At 48.7% G+C, this 22,067-nt stretch overlaps 1 protein-coding gene and 1 pseudogene across 3 annotated transcripts in view; both read right to left on the reverse strand.

The window, feature by feature from the left end:
* The window catches only part of LOC144156241 (myosin light chain kinase family member 4-like), a 241,332-nt gene that overhangs the window by 18,378 nt on the left and 200,887 nt on the right, over positions 1–22,067 (reverse strand). For 2 of the 3 annotated variants that reach the window (XM_077688151.1, XM_077688153.1), the window contains 4 exons: positions 11,715–12,089; positions 10,097–10,184; positions 6,407–6,613; positions 2,450–2,630 (listed from right to left, as the gene is read on the reverse strand). In XM_077688151.1, coding sequence (XP_077544277.1) covers positions 2,450–2,630; positions 6,407–6,613; positions 10,097–10,184; positions 11,715–12,089 — 851 coding nt within the window. The remainder of the gene's footprint in view (positions 1–2,449; positions 2,631–6,406; positions 6,614–10,096; positions 10,185–11,714; positions 12,090–22,067) is intronic. The other variant, XM_077688152.1, reaches the window with a different exon arrangement.
* LOC144144125 (uncharacterized) lies at positions 13,815–21,706 on the reverse strand (annotated as a pseudogene).

Raw genomic sequence — 22,067 nt, forward strand, 5'->3', positions numbered from 1 at the left:
TGGTAAGCAAATGCGACGATATCAACTGTCTTTGAATTTGAACAATATACCATGAAGACTACTATTGTACCCTTTTTCTTCATGTATGAGAATTTTAAATCTCAAATGACTGTTCCTGATGCACCTTCTTTGGGTAGAAGACCTGGACACTGCAAATTTTGTTCCGAGACTTTTTGTTCAGTGATCAGCTTTGGTGTTGGATTTGATTACACATGCCCTCCTAGAAACTAAAGTTTTCAAAAGTCATTGCAACCCATAAGCGCGCCTCACAATAAAAAAAGACAATTGAATAGATGTCTGTAGCTGCACGCATCATGACGCCTCAGTTGCGAACTCCAACAGCAGTACCGAGAGCCTATATATAAATCGATTTGCGAAACTATAAGAGTTCCGCCCTAGCCGAGTCCAAGCAAAATCTCCGCTTAGCGAGGTGTTTGATGAAAGTGGGCTCAACACGCTAACAATCAAGAATGGTAGACCGTTAACTGCCGTTGCAGACAAACATTTTGCCCCAGTCTGACTGCCGCAGATTTTTTCCTGATTATAAGTTAGCTGGGTTACCGCGGTGGTAACAGCCTGAAAAGACGTTTACGGGGCATTATATTGCACCAAAAGTGGACGAGCCTTTTCTCCTGTTCAAGCAGCCATTGCCATGCTACTGCACGCACTTGCGTTGTGACGCAATCAATCTGCGCTCCCAACGACAGTTTCACCAGAATTAGTGTTGGTATCCAGCGCAATTTGCGGCAGCTAGTAGCGGTAACAGGGTTTGGCCGCAGGCCCGTTTCTTCTGGCAGCTGAAAGAAATAGTGCTTGATATTCTTCGGTCTGCTTACGTATGAATGTGCTGTCGACAGCCGGGCCAATGCCTTTTTCTCCCTTTTTACATAGTGCATATTAGGCAATGCATTGCTGATACAACACTTAGAGACACCCATTCTTTGCTCGAACCATGTTACTTTTTCATTCTCTCGTAGAAATGTGTGTTCCATTGAGTGCGCATATTCATTGACGCGAGCGCATTACTTGATGGCCAGTGAAATAGAATGTTGGCCTTCCGCCTGCGTCGTCCGCAGGTTGTCGCACTCAAGTTCCTCTTCCAGTGAACTCACGCGCTCCACTGTTGGCATCTCGTGTGCGGATTCTTTCAACACCTGCGCGCGGCTGGCCTGCATTCTCTCACTGTGTGTGTCCTCGTGACATTTTTTTGCCGCCACAGATGACGCGCGGTAGCAAGCCCCATAGCTGGCTGTTGCCAGCATAGGACGGCGTACTCATGAGTACACTCATTTGTACGATGACGAGTGAGTACAGACTCAGACAAGAAAAATGAGTCTGATGACGAGTGAGTACAGGCCAAGACGAAAAATGCGAGTGAAATGACGAGAGAACAGCTTGCGAGTATTACTCCCGATTACATGCATTCGAGAGTAGTACTCACGAGTACTATACTTGTGAGTATCTTACTCCTGCCCGCACGAGTGGATGGAAAGGGGACTACCGAGGACATGTGAAATGTCCAACCTGCTGTGAGGAAACGGTTCCGGCAGACCTTCACCACCTACTATGGACATGCCCTGGAACTAAGGACATTAGAAGAAAATGTTTGATGGCAGCAGGCCTAAATTTGCGGCAAGACACGCATTACCATCGGTGGCTCCATGGTCCTGCCTACCGTTCCCTACTGGACTATATCCGGGAGGCCAACCTAGTTTCCTGGATATAGATCGGACCCGCTTGGTGTCTACTAAGCCTTGAGGCTATTAAATAAACGAACAAACAACAACAACAGTACTCGCGAGTGCAAACTTGTGAGTTTGGATCATGCACCCGAATCGCAACGTGCATGCACGGGTATCACGCATTTCACGGAGCCGCAGCGCCCGTCTTAAGGCAAAATGAGGTGATAAAGGGGAAAACTGCCGCCCTTCCCATTCCCTCTTCAGCGGCTCTCGGCACTCGTTCGCCGCGTGGTTGCCAGAGCGAAAGCAAGGGCAGGCATGGCGGCTTTGCTGGACTTGCGACGTTCAAATTATAGGTCAATAGACCTAGTTGTACACGTGAATGCAAGTGGTTGATTACGAAAAATGATTAGTAGAAACACTTGAATACGAGTAAATGTGAATGAAGATTGAGTAAAAATGAGTACAGATCGAGTACAAGTGAGTACAGATTAGTTCAGTACGAGGGAGTACAGATTGAGAACGAGCACTTGTGCGGACTAATGAGTTTGAGCGCAGATGAGCACGATTACAAATGAGTATCTGGTGAGGAGTACGGGTGATTTTGAGTACAGACGAGCTTTCACAGTCTGAGTTTAGCGAGTACAGCATGAAGAAAAAACATGCAATTCAGTTTGAGAGAGCTTTCTTTTCTGCCGACCACACTTGTGTAGGGATGTATATGGGGCGATAAGACGCAGCAGCCACTCCGGCGAGCAGCGACGCACCTTGTGTCCGACCTGGCTCTGGCACAGGATGTTCTCGGGCTTGAGGTCGAGATGGATGACGTGTCTGCTATGCATGAACGCCATGCCGGCGCAGATCTGCCGCAGGAACAGGACGCAGTCCCACTCCGTCAGCACGAAGTCGTCGGCTATAACCCGCTCGAAGAGCTCCCCACCAGACACGCTGCAGCGCGCAGGGGGAGGAGAAGGAGGGCGGTCAGCGACGTGGGCTTCTACTCCTCTCCAAGAGACGTCGTTTGAGAAATTCGAACACTGGTCAGTGTTTACCCGTTGGTGGGAACCGTGGAGAAACACTACATTGAGGCGAGCTTGACTGGCCCATCGGCTGCCTTTATCAGTCTAAAAGGTCCTCACTTTGCCGAGCACGAAATAGCATAAGCGTTAAAGTGAACTACTTTAAATACTGAACAGAAATGAACAAAACAAAATTTAGCTTATCTTCCCAATACACCGAGACTTAAAAGCATAGTGCGGTTATTACAGAGGCACACGTATGTCCGAAGGCACGAGTGCGCTTGTGCGGCTCTTCCGATGGCAGCAAGACCTTTTCCGGCGCATAGCTGTTCTCACCCGCCCATGAATTTTCCCTAAAATTTTCCAACGAGGCGAACATACTGCAGCCCCGCTTGTATTACTTTTCTTAATCTGGCAGCCCGTCATACAATATAGTCCATTATAAAACTTTTTGAGGGGCCTCCCGGAAGAGCGGTAATGCCAGTCACGCAACTCAACTTCATTTCACAAGTTCTGGCTTTGTGTAGCCGCTCGCATCGACTTTGTAGTCTTCACGGGGCGTTTATGTCGATAGCAGTTGCGCGTAGTTGGAAGAATGCACTGTCGTAATGACGGTTCCTGCATTAGGGCATTCACGGGGCCTCCGACACCGCGGGGACATTCTAAAGTACTGTTATTTGTACGGCCTCCAAAATGCCGAACCGACACCATTCCGGGAGTTCAGTTGTAATTGATAAAAAAGGCCTTTCGCTTACAGCGCCGTATGCTATAGGCGCAAACTTTAAGACTAAAAATAAAATGGAGTGCCTTAGTGGTCCATTCTGTGGCCTAGGCTACTTATTTTGCATGTAAATGAAGCATTAACCATAAAAGTAGACGCTAATTGAATATTTTACGCAGACGATAGGAATGCATTAGTTCTCGGATAAACGTGTAAGCTTCTTTAATCTGGCAAACAGTTAAGTGACGGATCTAAGCTTGTGACAAGTGAATGCAAAGAAAAAAACCCCATATATTGTTCAGAGTGAGAGGCAGTGCAGACATTCAAATTGACCTTAAAATTTTCGCGCTTTATCAATCCACGAATAATTGGTGACCCCATTGATAGGATTCCTGTTTGACGGAAATCCCTCCTACAGCCCATACACATTCACTTATAACCGGCCCACTTATAACGGGCCTCTGCAGTGCAATGGCTTTATTTTTAAGTTGAAATATTATCTACAGACGAATACTCAACGCGAAATTTATTACGCGATTGGCTACACGCATATAAGTTACTGTTATCTAATTTCGTTACCGACAACTTAGAACATCATAAATAACAATTTAGGAATGAAAAAAAGTCATGCATGATAATAAAAACTTGCATATAGCTGAATACGTCCGACCGAACTTCGTTTGTTATGAAAGATTACATGTTAAACGATTATACGAACAAGAACTAAGTCTAAAAATTTTTCGTCGCATAAGCCATATAAAGCATTGTTTGGAACCAATTACCACACGAAAAATATCTGTTTTGGAGCGAGACAAAATTTAGTTGACAAGCCGCGATCTGAAACCTACCGAAGCAGCGATCAACATCTTAAATGAAAACCGCATCAAATGAAAATGAAAACCTGTCAAATGAAAACCGCATCTTAATGCAATTTATACAGTGCGTATCCAAGCACAAACATTAAAAACTAGAAAGAAATAAATTTTCCAAGAAAAAAAACATTCAGGACTACAACGTAAACTTGTTTGCAGCTGCAAATATTCTTGACTCTCCACTTGCACTGCTTTATGTGATTTTGTGTCCCCGACATAATGTTTTTTTATTGTGCGTAACAGTAACTTCTCTGCGCGAAAATTGTTACTCCTGTGCGCTTGTGCGCACATTTAATGTTTTCTGTAGAAACTAACAAAAATGTGACGGCTGCCGCTACAGGTCAGGGCGAAATGGCCAAGTGGAGCACGGTTTCTTATTTTTCCGCGTCACCCAAGACAATTTCGTAGTTGGGAAAGAAACTGGAAAAAGAAAACCGCGCCCCCTGGCAACATTTTCTCTACCAGCGCCTGACCTTCTTCCAGGAAGTGAAAGGGCAAACGTTACCTGCCGCACCGCTCACTGTTATTGCCGATATGACGATGAGCGGTGAGAGAAGCAGCAAGGTCAAGGTTTCGCAGATTTTATTAAGGAAAAGGACGACGGGAGCAAGCGTGAAAAGTTCTCAACTGTACTCTGGAGCGCTCCATGCTAATCGGATGGGTTCCGGTCACGTATACCACACGACCTCGATCAAGTCGTATGCGGCACACTAACTCAGTTGCTCGGAGCGGAAAAGAAACTGAATTGGATCATGGTTGGTTCATCACAGCATGGGCAGCAATAATAAGCGATAATAAACAATAAGGCAGATGTTTAAACACAGGCTCTAGTTAATAAGAGCTCACGAGGGTGTTTGGAAAGCTCAATACGCTTATATGGGCGTGACTTGTGTTCCGATGGTTTTTAGCGGGGCTGTCTAAATTTACGGGCCCTATAGACCCAGACGCTGGAACGTGTAATGAAATTTCCAATTCACGGCCAGGCTTCTGCACGGGAGCGCAATTTCTGACTCGGAAAGGTGTTGCTTCAGCGAGCTGGCCATTAGCAGCGTCTGCACGTACTCTGTTGCACAGAAAAACTCCCGCGCTTCGCACGAGCGGCAGCCAGGTAGGCACGCCTAGCTGACAGCTCTGAAGTAGCGAAGAAAATGGAGCGGAAGGCACAGACATCTTTACTCGTGTGTTCCAAGCAACCGATGGAGGAGCGCTACGCTATCGCTTTAAACAAATTCACCTGACGGCCCATCTGCGCCTTGTCCTGCATGCCTGTCTTATTTTTGCAGTACCCGAATTCCTCTGAGGGGACGACGCTGCTTTACTTGCCCGAGCGCATTCTGTCACGAGGAGCAGCAGTGAGGCATGCTTGCACGTGCACAGCTTTCGGACAAATGTTTGATTAAGTATAACAAATATTTCGACAGAGAATACCGCGCAGTAAAATGATTATTGGACGAAGCGGTGCGTAGGAAGGCCACAAAGTTAATACGAAGGGGTCGTATCGCCCACAATAGCGACAGCGCTGTTGCGTATACATGCGAACAAAAGCTTGAACGCCGTGGTGATAACCTAAATATGACCGAGATTTCTAAGCGAAGCTTCACACGACACGTGTAATGGGCAGGCTAACGTGCGTCTATATTCTTCCACTCTTTCTGCTGCCTTCGTTTAGAGCGCGGTAATGAGACCTCGAAAAATAGGTCACGCCCACATCACTAGCGGCTAAATCAGGGTCATCGGCCAGCCCCTTCCATCCCATTGTGGTCTCGTAATTCCCTTCTCGTGGATGGAGCAATGATGGATGGACAGATAAAAACTTGACCAAACGCGGGATGGTGGGGATGTATGAGCCGCCTCGGTCCAGACAGCCGCTGAGCGCTTTGAGCGCGCCCACTTCTCAGCAACCTAACGCCTCCAGACCTCGAGAGCGGCAGTTTTTGCTTTCTCCGCATCACCGCCCACCAGCTGACATGGGTTGGTGGTCAGTGGCTGAACCACGGCAAAACTCTCGGCTGCCAAACCGCACAACCCCAGAGCGAAGGGAGAAAGGGAGTCTTTTTCGGGTTTGCAGCCGGAATGTACGCATAAAAATCCGTCGGTGCGCGAGATACGTACTACTCGGTAACGAGGACCACCTCCCGGGGCCTCTCGAAGGCGTCGAGCAGCCGCAGCAGCCGCGGGTGTCCCCGCAACAGGTTCAAGATGGCCAGCTCATGGCGCAGCCGATCGCGCTCGGTGGCGCGCGTGCAGCGAACCAGCTTGGCCGCCGCCGCGGTGCCGTCCGAGACCCGCGTGCACCGGTGCACCACGCCGAAGCGGCCCCTGAGGACGGTAAAAGGGGGGGGATGATGACGTGCCACCGACACATGGCACGCACACATTCGGGGCCGTTTAACTATGCGGTTCTAAAGCACCCAAAAAAATCAAATGCTTGCTTTCTCCGTGGGCTAGCTGGTACATATTAAATAACGTTGTGTGCTTTTCTTTCGGGAGGAATTTCCGCAGAATGCGCGAAAGGGAAGGCCCGAAGGCACAGTGAAGGCGAGCGATCGTAAAAACCACTTTTATCCTACCATGAAATGCACGCTGCCTCAATCTGGAGCGAGCTGTTCCGACTGGTTTCATGCAGAACAATTTCCGTTACCTGGACTTTTATCCTACGGTTATTCTACAGCGAAACAATTAAATAACAATAAAAACTCCAAGGCTTGACGTGTCAGCACTGGCGAAGTAAAAGCAAACGGCGCTTGAGGTGCAAAACCGCGGATTTTTGCGATCCCAAGCACGGGCGTTAATAATAGAGGTTTCACTTTTTTCTTGAACAAAATAAAAGAAATTCGTTCCGGGCAAGCTCGAGCCCATAGTTGCAGATTGAGAGATTAATGACTACAACAATAAATTGCACAATAACTAGTGGGCCCGCACGAGTTAAAGCCAACGGACGTATCCGTCACAACGGGTCCACCGCCCTGTGCACTCACACTACACAAGCGGGCGGACCTCAATTTCCAGGCCTAGCCTCAAAAGCCCGATTCCCACGGTCCCACCCTTTCAGGATACATGAAAGGGAAAAGACGCAGCGATCAAGCAATTACAGCGTCATTCCGCAATCACGTTTATTATCCACTAGAGCACAACACGTAGACACCGGCCGCTAGATAATCACCGCTTAGGCTAGACCGTGACACGGTTATCGGTAGACATGCGGATTCCCCAGAAAAGCGTGCTTGTGACCTGCATATGAAATGGGGCATATTGAAATAGGACGATTCGAACGGGCTGGGTGTGCCACTTAGGCTGGGAGGTGGTTAGGGATAGACGAGGGCACCAAATTGCAGGGTTTCCGAGTAGTCGCTTTTTACCGAGCACATAAGCCCACGTGGGAGCTTAAAGCACCGAAGGTGCACCTGGGCTACGCCGTCCGAGCAGCGTCGCAGTGGAGGGCCACCAATTTACACAAACTGAGAAAGCCAAGAGGACGTACAGCTACCTCAGAAACTTCGTGGTTCAAAAATTCGTCCTGGTGCAGGACGTGTACAGCTGTCAGTTTTCGCCAGTCTGCATGCTCACACATAGGTCTGCGGTGCTATCTTAACCACTCGGTTCGGTGCTTGATGTGCAGTCAGTCAGTTCCGAGCAACGGAATCCTAAATTCTGTGAATACCTTCACATATCTCTGAGTTAGCAACACTCAAAACCGGAAGTGGCAGCTTCACATCAAAACGGACACTTAGAAAATTGGGATACTTAAAGCGAACGTTCAATCACTCTACCAAGGACTGCTTATCCCTCGTCGCCTCAGGGTACGCCTAAAGTGACATAAATAAGCTCGAGGGCATACAAAATAAAGGAATACGGTTCATTTTCCGCCGATAACACCGGAATTTTTCGCCCTCACCCCACGTCTGCGCATTATTGTTATAACCCTCGCTCATCGGCGCACGTTTCGTCGTATCACTTCGGTACATAACATTGTACATACATGGCCGCAGTTGCATTCAAGCACCGATTTCTTTCAGGCATTCCCCTCGGCGTGTCACGCGCCGCTCTCACCCACTTAATATTGTTCCCTTCCAGCCATTTGTAAATTGCTTTAAGTATTCCTTTTTTCCAAGCGCTGTCGATATTCGGAATAACATAGATGGTTCCTTGCGGGAAAAACCAAATGAACAGTTTGTGAAAGAATTGCCTGACTACATTTTGTAATACGTTTCAAATGCATTGTATGCTTGTGTTTTGATGTTTGAAGTATGTGCTGCCTGATGTACCCACTCCTGCTATGTCGCCCCCATCGAGACAGTACTATATATAAATCAATAAATGACTCCCGCATATTTGCCTTGCAGCTGGGGCTAAAGGGGTAAGCATGCGCAGTGATTTTGGTGAGCGGCACGAAAAGCGAACTCAGTGGGTGCAGTAAACAGGTAGTGGGGGCGAAAAAGACCAGCTAAAAAAATTAATGCACTGCCTCCGGGGTCGACGACAGCGACGAGCCGTCGCCGTCACTCGCGTCTGCCTGGCCAGAAGCAGCCCACAAGTGAGCGACAGTGACGGAGGCCCAAGGCGGCAGTGTATTAATTCTTTCGCTTATTGTCACCCCCTAATGTAGCCACTGAGTTACGTTTTTCGCGTCGCTAATCACCATAATCGCTACATGTGGTTACCCTTTAAATGTGTCTTAAAAGCATCTAACCAATCGTATCGACTGCCCATGTGCACACCGCTTTGAACATCTGAAAGGGTTGCTGAGGTTTTACCTTTCAAGTTCTATGGCTATGAAAATAAGACTAGTGAGCCTGTTTTTTTTTTTTTTTTTTTTTTTTTTTTTACAGACAACGGGAGGATCGCGCTAGCAGGTAAATACACGTTTTACTGCTATGGTGTTTCGCATCAACACCAAAATCAGCTAAAACGATGCCGCATTCAAGCCAGCGTTACCATACATGTGCGGAAAGCAGCGACAACAAATAATAAGAGGCAATGCGTTCGGCTATTACGGCAAACGTCGTTGGGAGGTCGCGAACCACCGCATGTCATGAGTGCAGTCACTGGAATCTTCCACCGCGGCGCACTGATCAGCTCGTTGCCTTGCGCGGATCCCTGGGGCCGGAAATGACCTGGCTGCCCATTCGTGCGATGTTTTCATTTCCATCGCCTGTGAAGTGCATTCCCCTCAAGGGTGCTGGAGAGGGCCCGAGCTGACTGCGATGCAGGCTTAAATGACAGGGCTATCCGCCGGCTGTAGGTGATCAATGTGGCCTAACTGGAGACCATACTAAAGCACTGCGGCCTTTCTGCGCAGAGGGTCTAACAAATTGAATTTGACTCCTGGGCTTCACGCGCCGTAGGTGCGCGCAAATTTAACAGACCTAGGGTGAAATGATAGGTCTCAAATGGGCGTAAGTTTGTCCAAATCAGTTGCACACAAATCGTGGTTTGGAGGATTCGCCCCAATCATATCTAAATTATGCGCTCAATGAACCTGTAAATTGGGCGTGCTCGTTCATTCACGTGCATTATGCACGAATTTCAGGCACCGCTCCTATGGAAACGGCCCAATGCAGACGCTGTTTAGTGCGAACGTGTGCCGATCCCGATCGAGGCGAGAGAAGCAGAGCCCAGTTACGAGCCCGCAGCTCCAGCTCCGCAACCGCTGTGCGGGTCGCTTTCCGCTGTCCTTTTGCTCTTTGCCTGCGACCACTGCAGAACGCTTGTTCGACATGAATGCGGTCATACAAGTCAAACGCGACGAGAATGACAAGCAGTAGGACAATTGCGCAGCAATAAAAAGAAAAGGACACGCACCTGCCCACCGACTCGTGCATGTGGTAGTGTTGGCCGAACTCCTCGCCAGGCCGCAGCGTGACAGGAGGGCCAGGTGGCTCGGTGGCGCCTGCGCGGTTCGCACAGCCGCGTTTATATTAACACTGCATATGTACGGAACACGCCTTGCAAATGTTGAAGCGTGATTGCAGGCGTGAAGCGAGAGTGCATAGGGGTCACCGCATGGGCTGATTTGGCGTCATTCGGTATAAGGCTGCAGCTAGTGCCATTGATGACAAGTCCGGTACGGCACAGCAACGCAGTTTTACTTCAACCACTCCGTCGTTCCTTACGGTATGCGCCCTGTAGGAATTTTCTTTCTCCCAGCTCAGCCTCCTCACACAGATTCCGGGGTTTGTCATGATGCTCTCGGGCGCTTATTTTCCTAAAAGGTTGTGCAAAAGTTAGGGTATCAATCAACGCCCGCGGAAAAGTAGCAAGAATGCAATTTGAATACACAAGTTCGGCTTATTACTTTTATGAGCATCATTATCCACCCTGAAACAATCACGACTAAATACTTTCCCCAGCGGTCAGCAGTTCTGAAGTAGAGGAAGGCTTCGAAGAAAAAGCGCCTGTGAACGACCCGTTTCACTGCCCCCGTATCCACGGGAGTCCTCGGGATTTCTTAGAGGATAAATTGCGGGGGGAGAGAGTATAGGTGCTCTGTTTGGAGTCGAAGGGGCCTTCGAAAAATCGATATCAGAAACTTTATACTGAATACAGGAGTAAGGGGAAACACGCTGTAGTATGCAAACAAAATAAATACTTATTCGCGTTGTGCACTGATGCTGAAATTTTAACTACAGCTACTTTTTACGAACATCACACCAGAGGAAGTGCTACTGCACCTTTCCTGCGGACGCCTGCCGCCTTACCTCCATCTCACAATTTCTAATCATGGCTATGCAGGGAAAACTAAGTGCATATTTGCTAATGCTGGCTAGAACAACCTATTTCCGCGCCCAAAATTTATTTCCCCGGCAATTCCTTCACACGGGGCAATAGTTGACTTCCGCGCACATGACAAACACCTTTTAAGTTGTACCAGCCCAATGACGTGTAGGGGCGGGAATACAAAACTAGCGCCTCCGTGCAGCGCAAGCGAACCGCGTCATATTTCCGGGGCGTCTCGCAAGGGAGGAAAAACACGTGTGCCTCGGCATAGCGAGGATAATACTTCACGCTCGACGTTTAGACGCTCGACCCCATTAACGAGACGTACGGAGCGCCGGCACCCTTCCTGCAGAGCCCCATTCGTGTTTAGCCGATGTCGAGAACACGCATCGTCTGGCACCGCGTGCAATGTTCCCACTGCTGTAAGCAGTTTTACGTCATTTGCCTTCGTCGCCGGGCTGTGACTGCAGCTGGGAATTGCACGGTAGTGCTCCAGGAATCATCCGTACTCGAAGCGGCAGGTGACAGTTACTTAGCTATTTCTGAGAACAAAACGTACTTAGTGAAGCTGGCATTGCATAGTTGGACGAGGGACAGGGTCATGTGAAGGGACACGCGGCAAGTGTGGTTTGCCTTTTCCTTTCATTGTCCCAACACAGGCCTCTGTTGAAGCGCGGCGTGACAACGGCTGCCTCGTGCTTACCATTAGCGTCGTCCAGCTCTTCGTCGTTCTCATCCTCCGGGCAGTGACCACAGGACAGAGCGCCGTCGGCGTCCGGCGACAGCGGCGCTACCGGCGGCGACTCGGCGCTCGTCATGCCGAGCCCGCGAGCGTTCTGAGCGCGCACAACAAACACGTAGGCGGTCGCGGGCGGAAGGTTGCTGAGCCGGCAGCAGGTGCTCAGCGCCGCGGCCACGCAGCTCCAGGCGCGGGGCTGCGCCGACGCCGGAGACGCGTCCACCAGGTAGCGCTCGATGCGGCAGCCGCCGTCGAAGGGTGAACACGACCAGGTCACCTCGATGGCGCCACCTGGCAGGGCCACCGCTCGGGGGGCTTCGGACGGCGGGTCCGGGGGACCTGCCGGCGGAGGAGGCTCAATCCGTTACACGCTGCGAACCACTGACGAAATTGCCAACGTGCATGTCTTGCGACTCGCTGCGGCAGCGCAGGGGCGAAGTACATGCCTGTTGCTGACGTTGAGGACGAGGGTTAATTCCCTGCCGCGCAAACGTATATCTGAATGCCAGAAAGGGAATGGCGGTGCATGCCGAAGAATGCCTAGCGGATTGGGTTTTAATTCAGGCATCCTTAATAGGCAAGAAGCCAAACGTAAGCAGTAGTCGCAACCAAAGCGTGCACTAGACGTGCAAAATAGGCAGCGGAACACGCCTCCGCGTCATAGAAAGCAGACAATTGCTTTGTCACGAGTAGAAACAGGCATGTTTCTACTCGAAAATCGCTTTTTGGCCATTTTTCACATCACCGGGACTTGATAGCTACGTTGTTCCCCTTATTGTGTGAAAGCTACGGCGATAACATTGGGATGGGCGATAATAAAACGACCTCGCTGAAGCAACGTTAGATAATGGGGGACCTACTCCAGAGTTTGCCGGTGCCCCGACATTTTATCACGTGGGGTCTTCATCAACGCCATTCCTGAGCTCCCAAATCGCTTACGAAACACCGCGTAAAATGACGCTCTGATATCTCTAAAACACAACAACTACTAACAGATTGCTGATTTCAAGAAAGAAAAACATGTTTTGCGATCCCGAAAAATAAACTAGAAAGCAAACACCGAATTTATTGCACAGTTGCCCAAACACAACCTTCCTGCGTGCGCACGGTGTCGCCTGCTTTGTGAAATTCCAGCCTACTGCTGCGCTCAGTGATCGTAGTTTGGACCAAGAAACCTGAACAAAGTCAACCGTGCTCTCTGCTTCCGACCAGTATCAGCGTTTAGTGTCACAGCCGGCGAGCAACCTAATTTCTTGTCTCCCCAAGCGCAGGTCATGCCTCGCGCCGTGCAAAGTGGAGCTACCGTCACCGCAGTGCTCACCACGCTAGTGCAGATTCTGAGATCACAAAACAGTCACAGTTTTATGAAACAGACATCGATATATATTACTGTAGCACAATGGCGTACGCAGGAGGGGGGGGGGGGAGGGGACCGCAGTCTCCCGCGAAATTTTCGAGGTCAAGAAAGGGGGGAGGGGCACGGAGCCGGCTGGACGCGGCCGCTGATTCTGCTTCCTATTAAATAACGCTTAACGGTAAATATCTTTCTATCGCGAGTGACACACATTAGGCTTACACGGCTTCGACACCTGCGCTCGCCACAACGTTCAGCTATTTTGGAATGCTCCTGAAGAAAGAAAGCAGATAAAAAAATATAAAAATAGGCAGAGTACGCCCACTGTATCACGAGGTTTTTCTTTTAATATTGATTTCTTCGTGCTGTTCTGTTCTTGTTTTTGTTACGTTTTCTCCGCGTTATCATGTCCCAGTGAATTCGACGCGGAGCTGTGATTGTTCTTTAAACGGGAAGACTTTTGCGCTCATGATTTGTTAAGACTAGGATAAAATAACAAGGGAGCTGTCAGGGTCATGCTGTAATTGAAAACTGCGTCACATTAATAAGCAACTTTCTATTGTATTTCCCGTGCCACACTGATCCCAGTATACCAAGATGAATTTTATTTTGCGAGATGTAGCCGATTTAAATTCCGAAGAACCGCAGGGACTTTTATAGGCGCGTGAGGGAAGGGCAGGAGCGTATCCAAGGAAGGGGTTTATGGGGCTTCAGCCCACCCGCTCAAACTTCTGAAATGTGGACGCCAAATTTTCAGGCGGGGATGTTTCTGAAAAAAAAAAAAAATCAAACTTAGGACCACTTTTTTAACCGCAGAGCTGCATGTTTAAGATCTTCGTTCAACCGTCGAGAGGTACCAGAAAAAAAATCACCCCAAAAATACCGAGCGCGCGTGAGCGTTCGTGGGGAGCGCCCGGCATCGGCCAGGCTTTCGCGTGGGCTTGCACCACGTGAGGAGCTCGCACAAAAAATAACGAGCGCACGTGAACGCGCGCCTCGTGACGAGCGCCCCAAGCTCGACCTTCGAAAACACTGCCCAGCGTTCGTGGCGTGATCTCTTGCGTGCTCTGCTACTCGCCAGTTCACGTGCGTTCGCGCATGAAGTGGGGAGCACAGACGCGGAGTTCGCGAATCCGGTTGCCGCGGGTTCTAGCGCGTGCTGACGCGGTCCACTTTGGGAGAGATGTGAAAGGCTGCGTGCAAAATCGACCCCGGCCTGCCAGTAATGGAGGAGTTTCGGAGGCAAGTTCGGAAATACATACGAGGCGCAATAGCCGCCCGAGACCCGCAATAGTCAGCTCTGCTGTTTCTCCAGCCTTGCACCACTAGTGCAAGCTGTGCCATTTTCTTTTTTTTTCACCATTCGGATTACAGTGGTGGGGCGCAGGGAATGGTGAGAGCAAAAAAAGGCCCAAAAACTCAGCCTCGCTGTTGCAGACGCAGCAGCAGTGACCTTCAAAAGCGGAGTTTCCCAAGCGCACTCACTCGGACTATCTGGAGAGCGTACGCCGACCGCACGGATTACACGGCTGACTCGGCGGTCCACTATGATATGTTAGCCTCTATCGCGACTCGTGAACCACAGAGCAATGTCGTGGAGTTGAGGGCTTTGCGCCGGTACGTGCACACGTGGGTGTGTGCGCGTGTGTGCTGGTATGTATGCATGCGTGTATAATAATGATAATAATAATAATAAAAATAATAATAATCAATCAATCAATCAATCAATCACGTTTATTTACGTGCCCAGGAACAGCCAGAGGCCTGAGTGCTGGCACACAGATAGTTACATAAAAACAAAATACAAGCGAGATATTGCAAGAAACAAACAAGCGACAAGACACACACAAATTGAAGTAATGAAAATGACAGAAATATGGCATAGGCGGAGCCTGGGTACAGGCAAAAAGATAGAAAGATAAAAAACGAAGATACCTTTGTTGCTCTGCTTATTGTAAAGACCACACAGCAAGCAGAGCAACAAAGTTTGACAGTAATACAACAAAAACAACGGCAAGAGCGTAGAGACAAATGATAAGACGAACAAATGACAGTAAACAGTTTGAAAAATAGGTAACTATCAGTTGGTTAGACACAACCGCAGAGAAACCAAATTCCAGAAAAAAAAAAAACGAACGACAGAGATATCATAGATGTTTAACTTACTATATTCAACAGCGCAGTACGGTAAATTGTAAAGGATTTTTGAAAGATGTCAAGGCGTTCAAAGAAGCGGTTGTAACAATTCTGCATTCTGCGTACAGGAGAATGGTTGGAGTTGCGCGCAGCGGTCTAGAACGGGCGATGCGACTTGGTGGGCCGTTGCGGAACACTAAACTCTAAACAGTTAAGCAGGTCTGCGCAAGAAAGGTCACCATGAACAATTTTGTGAAGGAATGTAAGATCTGCACGCATACGTCTGCAGTTCAAGGAAGGGATTGAAGGAACTATGGGTAAGTCAGAATCAGGACCCGGACTGTGATTGTGATGACGGTGCTTAAATATGGATAAAAACTTCATCTGCACACGTTCTATTAAACCACTACTAGATTTGGAGATGCCGTTCCAGGCAACAGAAGCATATTCTAACTGAGGGACACATATTACATTATATAGAATTAGCAATGGATCTGGAGAAGGGAATTCCTTTGTAATCCGACACACATTTCCAAGACTTCAGAGCGCTCGCCGGGTGTTTAGCCTAATATGAGATGAAAAAGACAGGGTACTGTCGAAAAGCACGCCGAGGTCCCTAATCTCCTCAACCCTTTGCAGAGGAGCTCCCACAATACTGTAGGAAAACAGCAGACGGTGGGTTTTCCGGCTGTAGGTCACAACCTTTGTTTTAGCGGGGTTTAAAATTAGGCAATTTTTTCTGCACCAGAGCGATAATTCCGACACATCCCTCTGCAAGGCACAGCAGTCCTGAACACCGCTAATGTGCCTAAATAGTTTGACATCATCAGCATAGAGAAGAAAAGAAGAGTTTATTAACACTGTCGACACAGCATTGATAAAGATAGAAAACAATAATGGACCCAGCACAGAACCCTGAGGTACACCACTTGTTGCAGGGTAAACACTAGACTTTTTGTAGTTTACATCTACGTAAAAGGACCGGTCAAGGAGATAGTTGGACAACAAGGCAACAAGGTTTGCGTCTACACCGAACGTAGCAAGCTTGTTAATTAATAACTGATGGTTCACCACATCAAACACCTTACTGAGGTCAAAATAAATAACGTCCAACTGGCCGTTTTCACAAACTGCAGCCGATGCCTGTGTCAGCCAAAGCCTGTAGCCGAAGCCTGCAATAACAATCAATCAATCAATCAATCAATCAATCAATCAATCAATCAATCAATCAATCAATCAATCAATCAATCAATCAATCAATCAATCAATCAATCAATCAATCAATCAATCAATCAATCAATCAATCAATGTTTATTATAGTGCCCAGGAACAGCGGAGGCCTTCGTGCTGGAGCACTCAGAGGGGAAAATGCAGCACTGTAGTACATCGACAATGTGCTAATAAACACTCAGTGAGCAAAAAAAAAAAAAAAAGGAAAGAAAGAAAGACCTACAAAAAACGGCAAAGAAGATTAGAAATAAAATAGTGCAATCCAACCGACTTTACACAATCAAGTCGTGCTGGCGCACAGAAAATGTATAAGACAGCAATGAAATGCATCAACAGCTGGCAAAAGAACAGTGAGTGAGCAAAAAATAAGAAGAAACTACAACTTCAAAGAAGAATAAAAATACCATAGTGTAATTTTAGGCAACATTACACAATCAATAGAAACTGTAATGTCTGGTCAATTGCAAGAAGACATCTTACAATAAGCGTAACTATGCGGAAGGGTGAGTGAAAAGAAGAAAGTTTTTACAAGATTCGGGAAGCGTACATTTTCAGTTTCAAATGGACGCATGAAGTGAATATGGCAACTTTTAATGATAAAAACGGCAGAAAAAGAAAAATTCTACGATAATTACCGTCGTAGTATCAGCACAATACACGAATAACCAGGAACAAGAACAAGCTCGGTGAAGTCAATGCACACGTCAGGACGATAAGTGAAGAAAAAGAGCACTGCCAAGATGAACCTAGTGTGTCAGAGCTGACAACCCGGCCAAAAACTCCCGAAGAGGACGTTGAAAGATATCGAGCTTCTCGGAGTGAACATTATGGAGATGCTGCATCCTTTGAAGAGGAGAACGTGTGCTGAGAGCTCCAGCTGCTTTAAAAGGGTGGGCGAGCCTTGTAGCTTTTTGTGGAACGCGAAAACTGATTGATTCAAGTAGTTCCGGGCATAAAATTATACCATGAAGCAATTTGTACATGAAAAGAAGGTCTGAGTGGGTCCGCCGGGAACTTAGAGAAACAGTTATAGGGATAGGCTCCGAAGGAAAACGATGCCTAAATATTGATGAAAATTTGGTTTGTACACGCTCTATACGTTGACAGTTGGAACTACAGGTGCCATTCCAAACGACAGAAGCATATTCTAGTTGCGGAATACAAAGCGTTCTGAATAGTTTTAGGAATGAAGAAGGAAACCGGAATTCTCGAGAAAACCTGCAAACAGCCCCAAGAGAGCGTAGCGCCCGCCTAGTAAGTTGAGTGACATGAGGTGAGAAAGTTAAGGCACTGTCGAAAAGCACGCCGAGGTCTCTGATCTCTTCAACTCTAGACAAGTAACCGCCGTTAATACTGTAGCAAAATAAAGTGCAGGTCGTTTTCCTGCTATAAGACATGACCTTTGTTTTTGTAAAGTTAAGATTTAATCTATTGTCTGAGCACCACTTGGAAAATGAGGATATATCTTGCTCCAGGGCAATGCAGTCATTAATGGACTCAATCCGTCTGAATATTTTAATGTCGTCAGCGTAAAGAAGGAAAGAAGACATCTTAATTGCGGCTGACACATCATTAACAAAAATGGAGAACAAGAGAGGCCCCAACACGGAGCCTTGAGGCACACCGCTTGTTGATCTAATAATAATAATAATCAATCAATCAATCAATCAATCAATCAATCAATCAATCAATCAATCAATCAATCAATCAATCAATCATTTATTTGCGTGCCCAGGAACAGCCGGGGTCGGCCTTTGTGCTGGCGCACGGAAACAGAAACACACGAAACATAATGTACACATCTTTCAAATACAAAATAAAATACAAAATACAAAAAAAAAAACGAAAGGATAGCTTATGTTGAAGTTACGGAATGAAAGTCATTTGAGTGCATGAACTCAAGGATAAAAGACAAATGCAGAATAACAAAAGTTGGCAGTTACGCCAACACAAACTCACAGACATGTTTGCGAAACAGAGTAGGGCAATCATTAAATATATCAAGGTAATCCGAGTACCGATTGTACGTGCATTGCAGTCGGCACACAGGGCACAAGACACGCAGACAATTGGGGTTGCAAAAGGTATCATGTTTCCTGGTCCACTTTAGCGGCACATAAAGACGAACATGCTGTAGCAGCTCACCACAAGACACTATGCCGTGCATAATTTTAAAGAGGAAGAGAATATCAGCCTTGTTCCGCCTGGAAGTTAAGCATGATAGCGTCAATGAAGAGGGCGATCCAGGGTTATAATTACTACTATCGCCAAAGCGATGGTTGAAGATAGATATGAACTTATTTTGGACCCTTTCTACAAGCTTACGGTTTGTTTTGCTCGTGCTGTTCCAGACAACAGATGCATATTCAAGCTGAGGACGACATATAGTTGTGTAGAGCTTCAGAAGAGAAATCGGCTCCTTGAACTCCTTGGACACGCGACAGACAACGCCAAGCGATCGTAGAGCTCTTCGAGTAATTACCTGAATATGTGGAGAGAAGCTCAGTTTACTGTCGAAAGTGACGCCTAGGTCATTAACCTCTACCACACGTGGGAGTAATTCACCGTTGATGTTATAGGGAAACAAGATGTTGTCAGTCTTTCTTGTGTATGTCATTACCTTAGTTTTAGATGTATTAATGAGGAGTTTGTTGCATGAGCACCAATGCGAGAAGGACGAGATTGCTCTCTGGAGAGCGGAACAGCTGGCAGAGTTGGAAACAGATTTAAATATTTTTACATCATCGGCGTATAAAAGAAAATTACAATCATTAAATATTGTCGCGACATCATTTATAAAGATTGAGAAGAGAAGTGGCCCGAGAACTGAGCCCTGAGGGACACCACTGGTGACCTCATAGGAAAGAGAAGACTGTCCATTTACATGCACGAAACATGACCTATCACATAGATAATTGCATATAAGAGATATCAGGGATGGTTGTATATCAAGCTCAGATAGTTTTTTGGCTAAGAGCTCGTGGCAGACGACATCAAAAGCCTTGCTTAAATCAAAGTAGACTACATCAAGTTGACCTCTCCCTTGCACAGCTTCCGAAGCATGCAGCATGAAGTTGACGAGATTGGTAGTGGTCGATCGGCCCGCGAAAAAACCATGCTGTTCAGGTATTAATGTGGTATTTATACTGAATGTGAGTAGTTTATGCAGTATTGACTCAAACAATTTAGAAGCAGCACATATAATAGATATCGGTCGGTAGTTCGTGGGGTCCAATTTAGAACCTGTCTTAAATACAGGAACAACCCTAGGAACAATACAGGAATAATAATAATAATAATAATAATAATAATAATAATAATAATAATAATAATAATAATAATGAATCACGTTTATTTACGTTCCCAGGAGCAGCCACTGGCGTTAGTGCTGGTGTACGGAGAATGAAATAAAAACAAAGTACAAGAAACAAAAAATATAATAATGTAACGACGAAGAACGTACACGGCAAGAGTGAAAGGAAGGAGTTTTAAGAACTTATCCAATCTTGTGCTGGAAGTTAAATAAACTGGCAGTACGTGATTTGCAGAGGCTATGACACCAAAGTCCAGGTCCGCCGTCGCTGCTCCGAAGTGGGTCCTGGGCGTGTATGGCGCACTGCGCCGCGTAGCTGCCTGGCTCCGATCCTGCCGGCTGGCGGCTGGCGGCTGGCGGCTGCTTCTGCTGCTGTTGAGGTGTGCGGACCGTTTGCTCAGCCGGGGCCCGAACTGCAGCTCCGTCGACGGCTGCCGCTCCCCTCCGGCGCCGTGGTGGGGTGCGGGGGCCTCCAGCAGACGTCGCAGGTCGGAGGCCACCCGGGAGAGCCCCGCACGGCGCTACTCCTCCGACAAACACCAGACCCTGCAGGTGTGCGAGGGAGGCCGCCGTGCGCTCAGCAACCGCCTGCCGGTAGGCATGCGGTCCAGACCAGTCGCGGCATTCGACCAGATCAACCAGGGCACCGCAATCAACGAAGCCCGGGTGTGGCGAAACGCCTCGTCCCGCTCTCTGTCCAAGCGGATGGCCCAGAAGCGGCGGTAACCCTCAAGCCCCGGATTCGGGCGGGACACCCACAGGTAGGGACGAAAGCAGGGGGTTTCGGTACGTCGAGTGGTCCTTGCAGCAATCTCTGTCCAAGCGGATGGCCCGGAAGCGGCGGTAACTCTCAAGCCCCGGATTCGGACGGGACACCCACAGGTAGGGACGGCAGCAGGGGGTTTATTTTGCGTATGCCAAGTGGTCCTTGCAGCAATCTCTGTCCAAGCGGATGGCCCGGAAGTGGCGGTAACCCTGAAGCACCGGATTGGGGCGGTACACCCACTGGTAGGGAGGGTAGCAGGGGGTTCGGGTAGGCCGAGTGGACCTCGCAGCAATCTCTGTCCAAGTGGATGGCCCGGAAGTGGCGGTAACCTTGAAGCCCCGGATTCGGGAGGGATACCCACAGGTAGGGAGGGTAGCAAGGGGTTTGGGTAGGCCGAGTGGGCCTTGCAGCAATCTCTCCAAGCGGATGGCCCGGAAGCGGCGGTAACCCTGAAGCACCGCATTGGGGCGGTACACCCACTGGTAGGGAGGGTAGCAGGGGGTCGGGTAGGCCGAGTGGGCCTCGCAGTAATCTTTGTACAAGCGGATGGCGCGGAAGTGGCGGTAGCCCTGAAGCCCCGGATTTGGCATGGATACCCACAGGTAGGGAGGGTAGAAGGGGGTTTGGGTAGGCCGAGTGGGCCTTGCAGCAATCTCTCCAAGCGGATGGCCCGGAAGCGGCGGTAGCCCTCAAACCCCGGATTCGGGCGGGACAACCACAGGTAGGGACGGTAGCAGCGGGTTTGGGTAGGCCGAGTGGGTCTTGCGGCAGCGAAGCTTCCTCCCTCGGGACTTCCAGCAGCGCCGCAGAAAGCGCCTGATATACGGCGCCACGGGGCTACTTGCCGCGAATACCTGCTCCAACCGCTCCCCGTTGCCGTCGTACCGTGAATCAGTCCCGGCGCCATTTCTACACTCGCCGTCGGGGGAGTGGTTGAGGAATTCCGAGGGCGGACCCCCAGCAACCCCGAAGGTGGAAGAGGAGGAAGACGGCGCGTTGGAGGAGGGCTGGTGCGGTTCCTGGCTGTTCTCGAGGACGCGGGGCAGCAGGGGCCGCGGCGTCTCCATCTTCTGCGAGAGCACCAGGAGGGGGGACTCCAGGGCGTCCAGGGTATCTGTCGATGGGGGCGGTGCACGAGGAGGAGACGAAGAGGGCATGGTGCTTATTGGTCCAGGTTCTCGCAGGGCAAAACAACACGGGGGAATTTCTTTTCCTTGTCCCACAGCAGGGCCTATTGGCCTCCTCCTATATTAAGGTGATCCATTCCATTCAATTCCATTCCTTGTTTGTTGTTGTTGTTGTTGCGCCTTTAGATATGGCACATACCCAATCAGGGGATCGGCCAATCAACAGAGGACGGTTAAAAATTACGCCATCTTCCCGGGAGGGGAACCATGGGGTAGATGCGACGCATCCGGGGTTGCCGTTGCGTTTTAACCGAGCGCAAGCTGCGCGCTAACGCACAGCTGGCACGGCGACGGGAGCGAGCGCAGCCGAGCGCAAGCTGCGCGCTGACCA

This window comes from Haemaphysalis longicornis, unplaced genomic scaffold, assembly GCF_048455015.1.
Source record: "Haemaphysalis longicornis isolate Haplotype H1 unplaced genomic scaffold, Haemaphysalis longicornis Haplotype H1 scaffold_1, whole genome shotgun sequence".
Taxonomy (NCBI): domain Eukaryota; kingdom Metazoa; phylum Arthropoda; class Arachnida; order Ixodida; family Ixodidae; genus Haemaphysalis; species Haemaphysalis longicornis.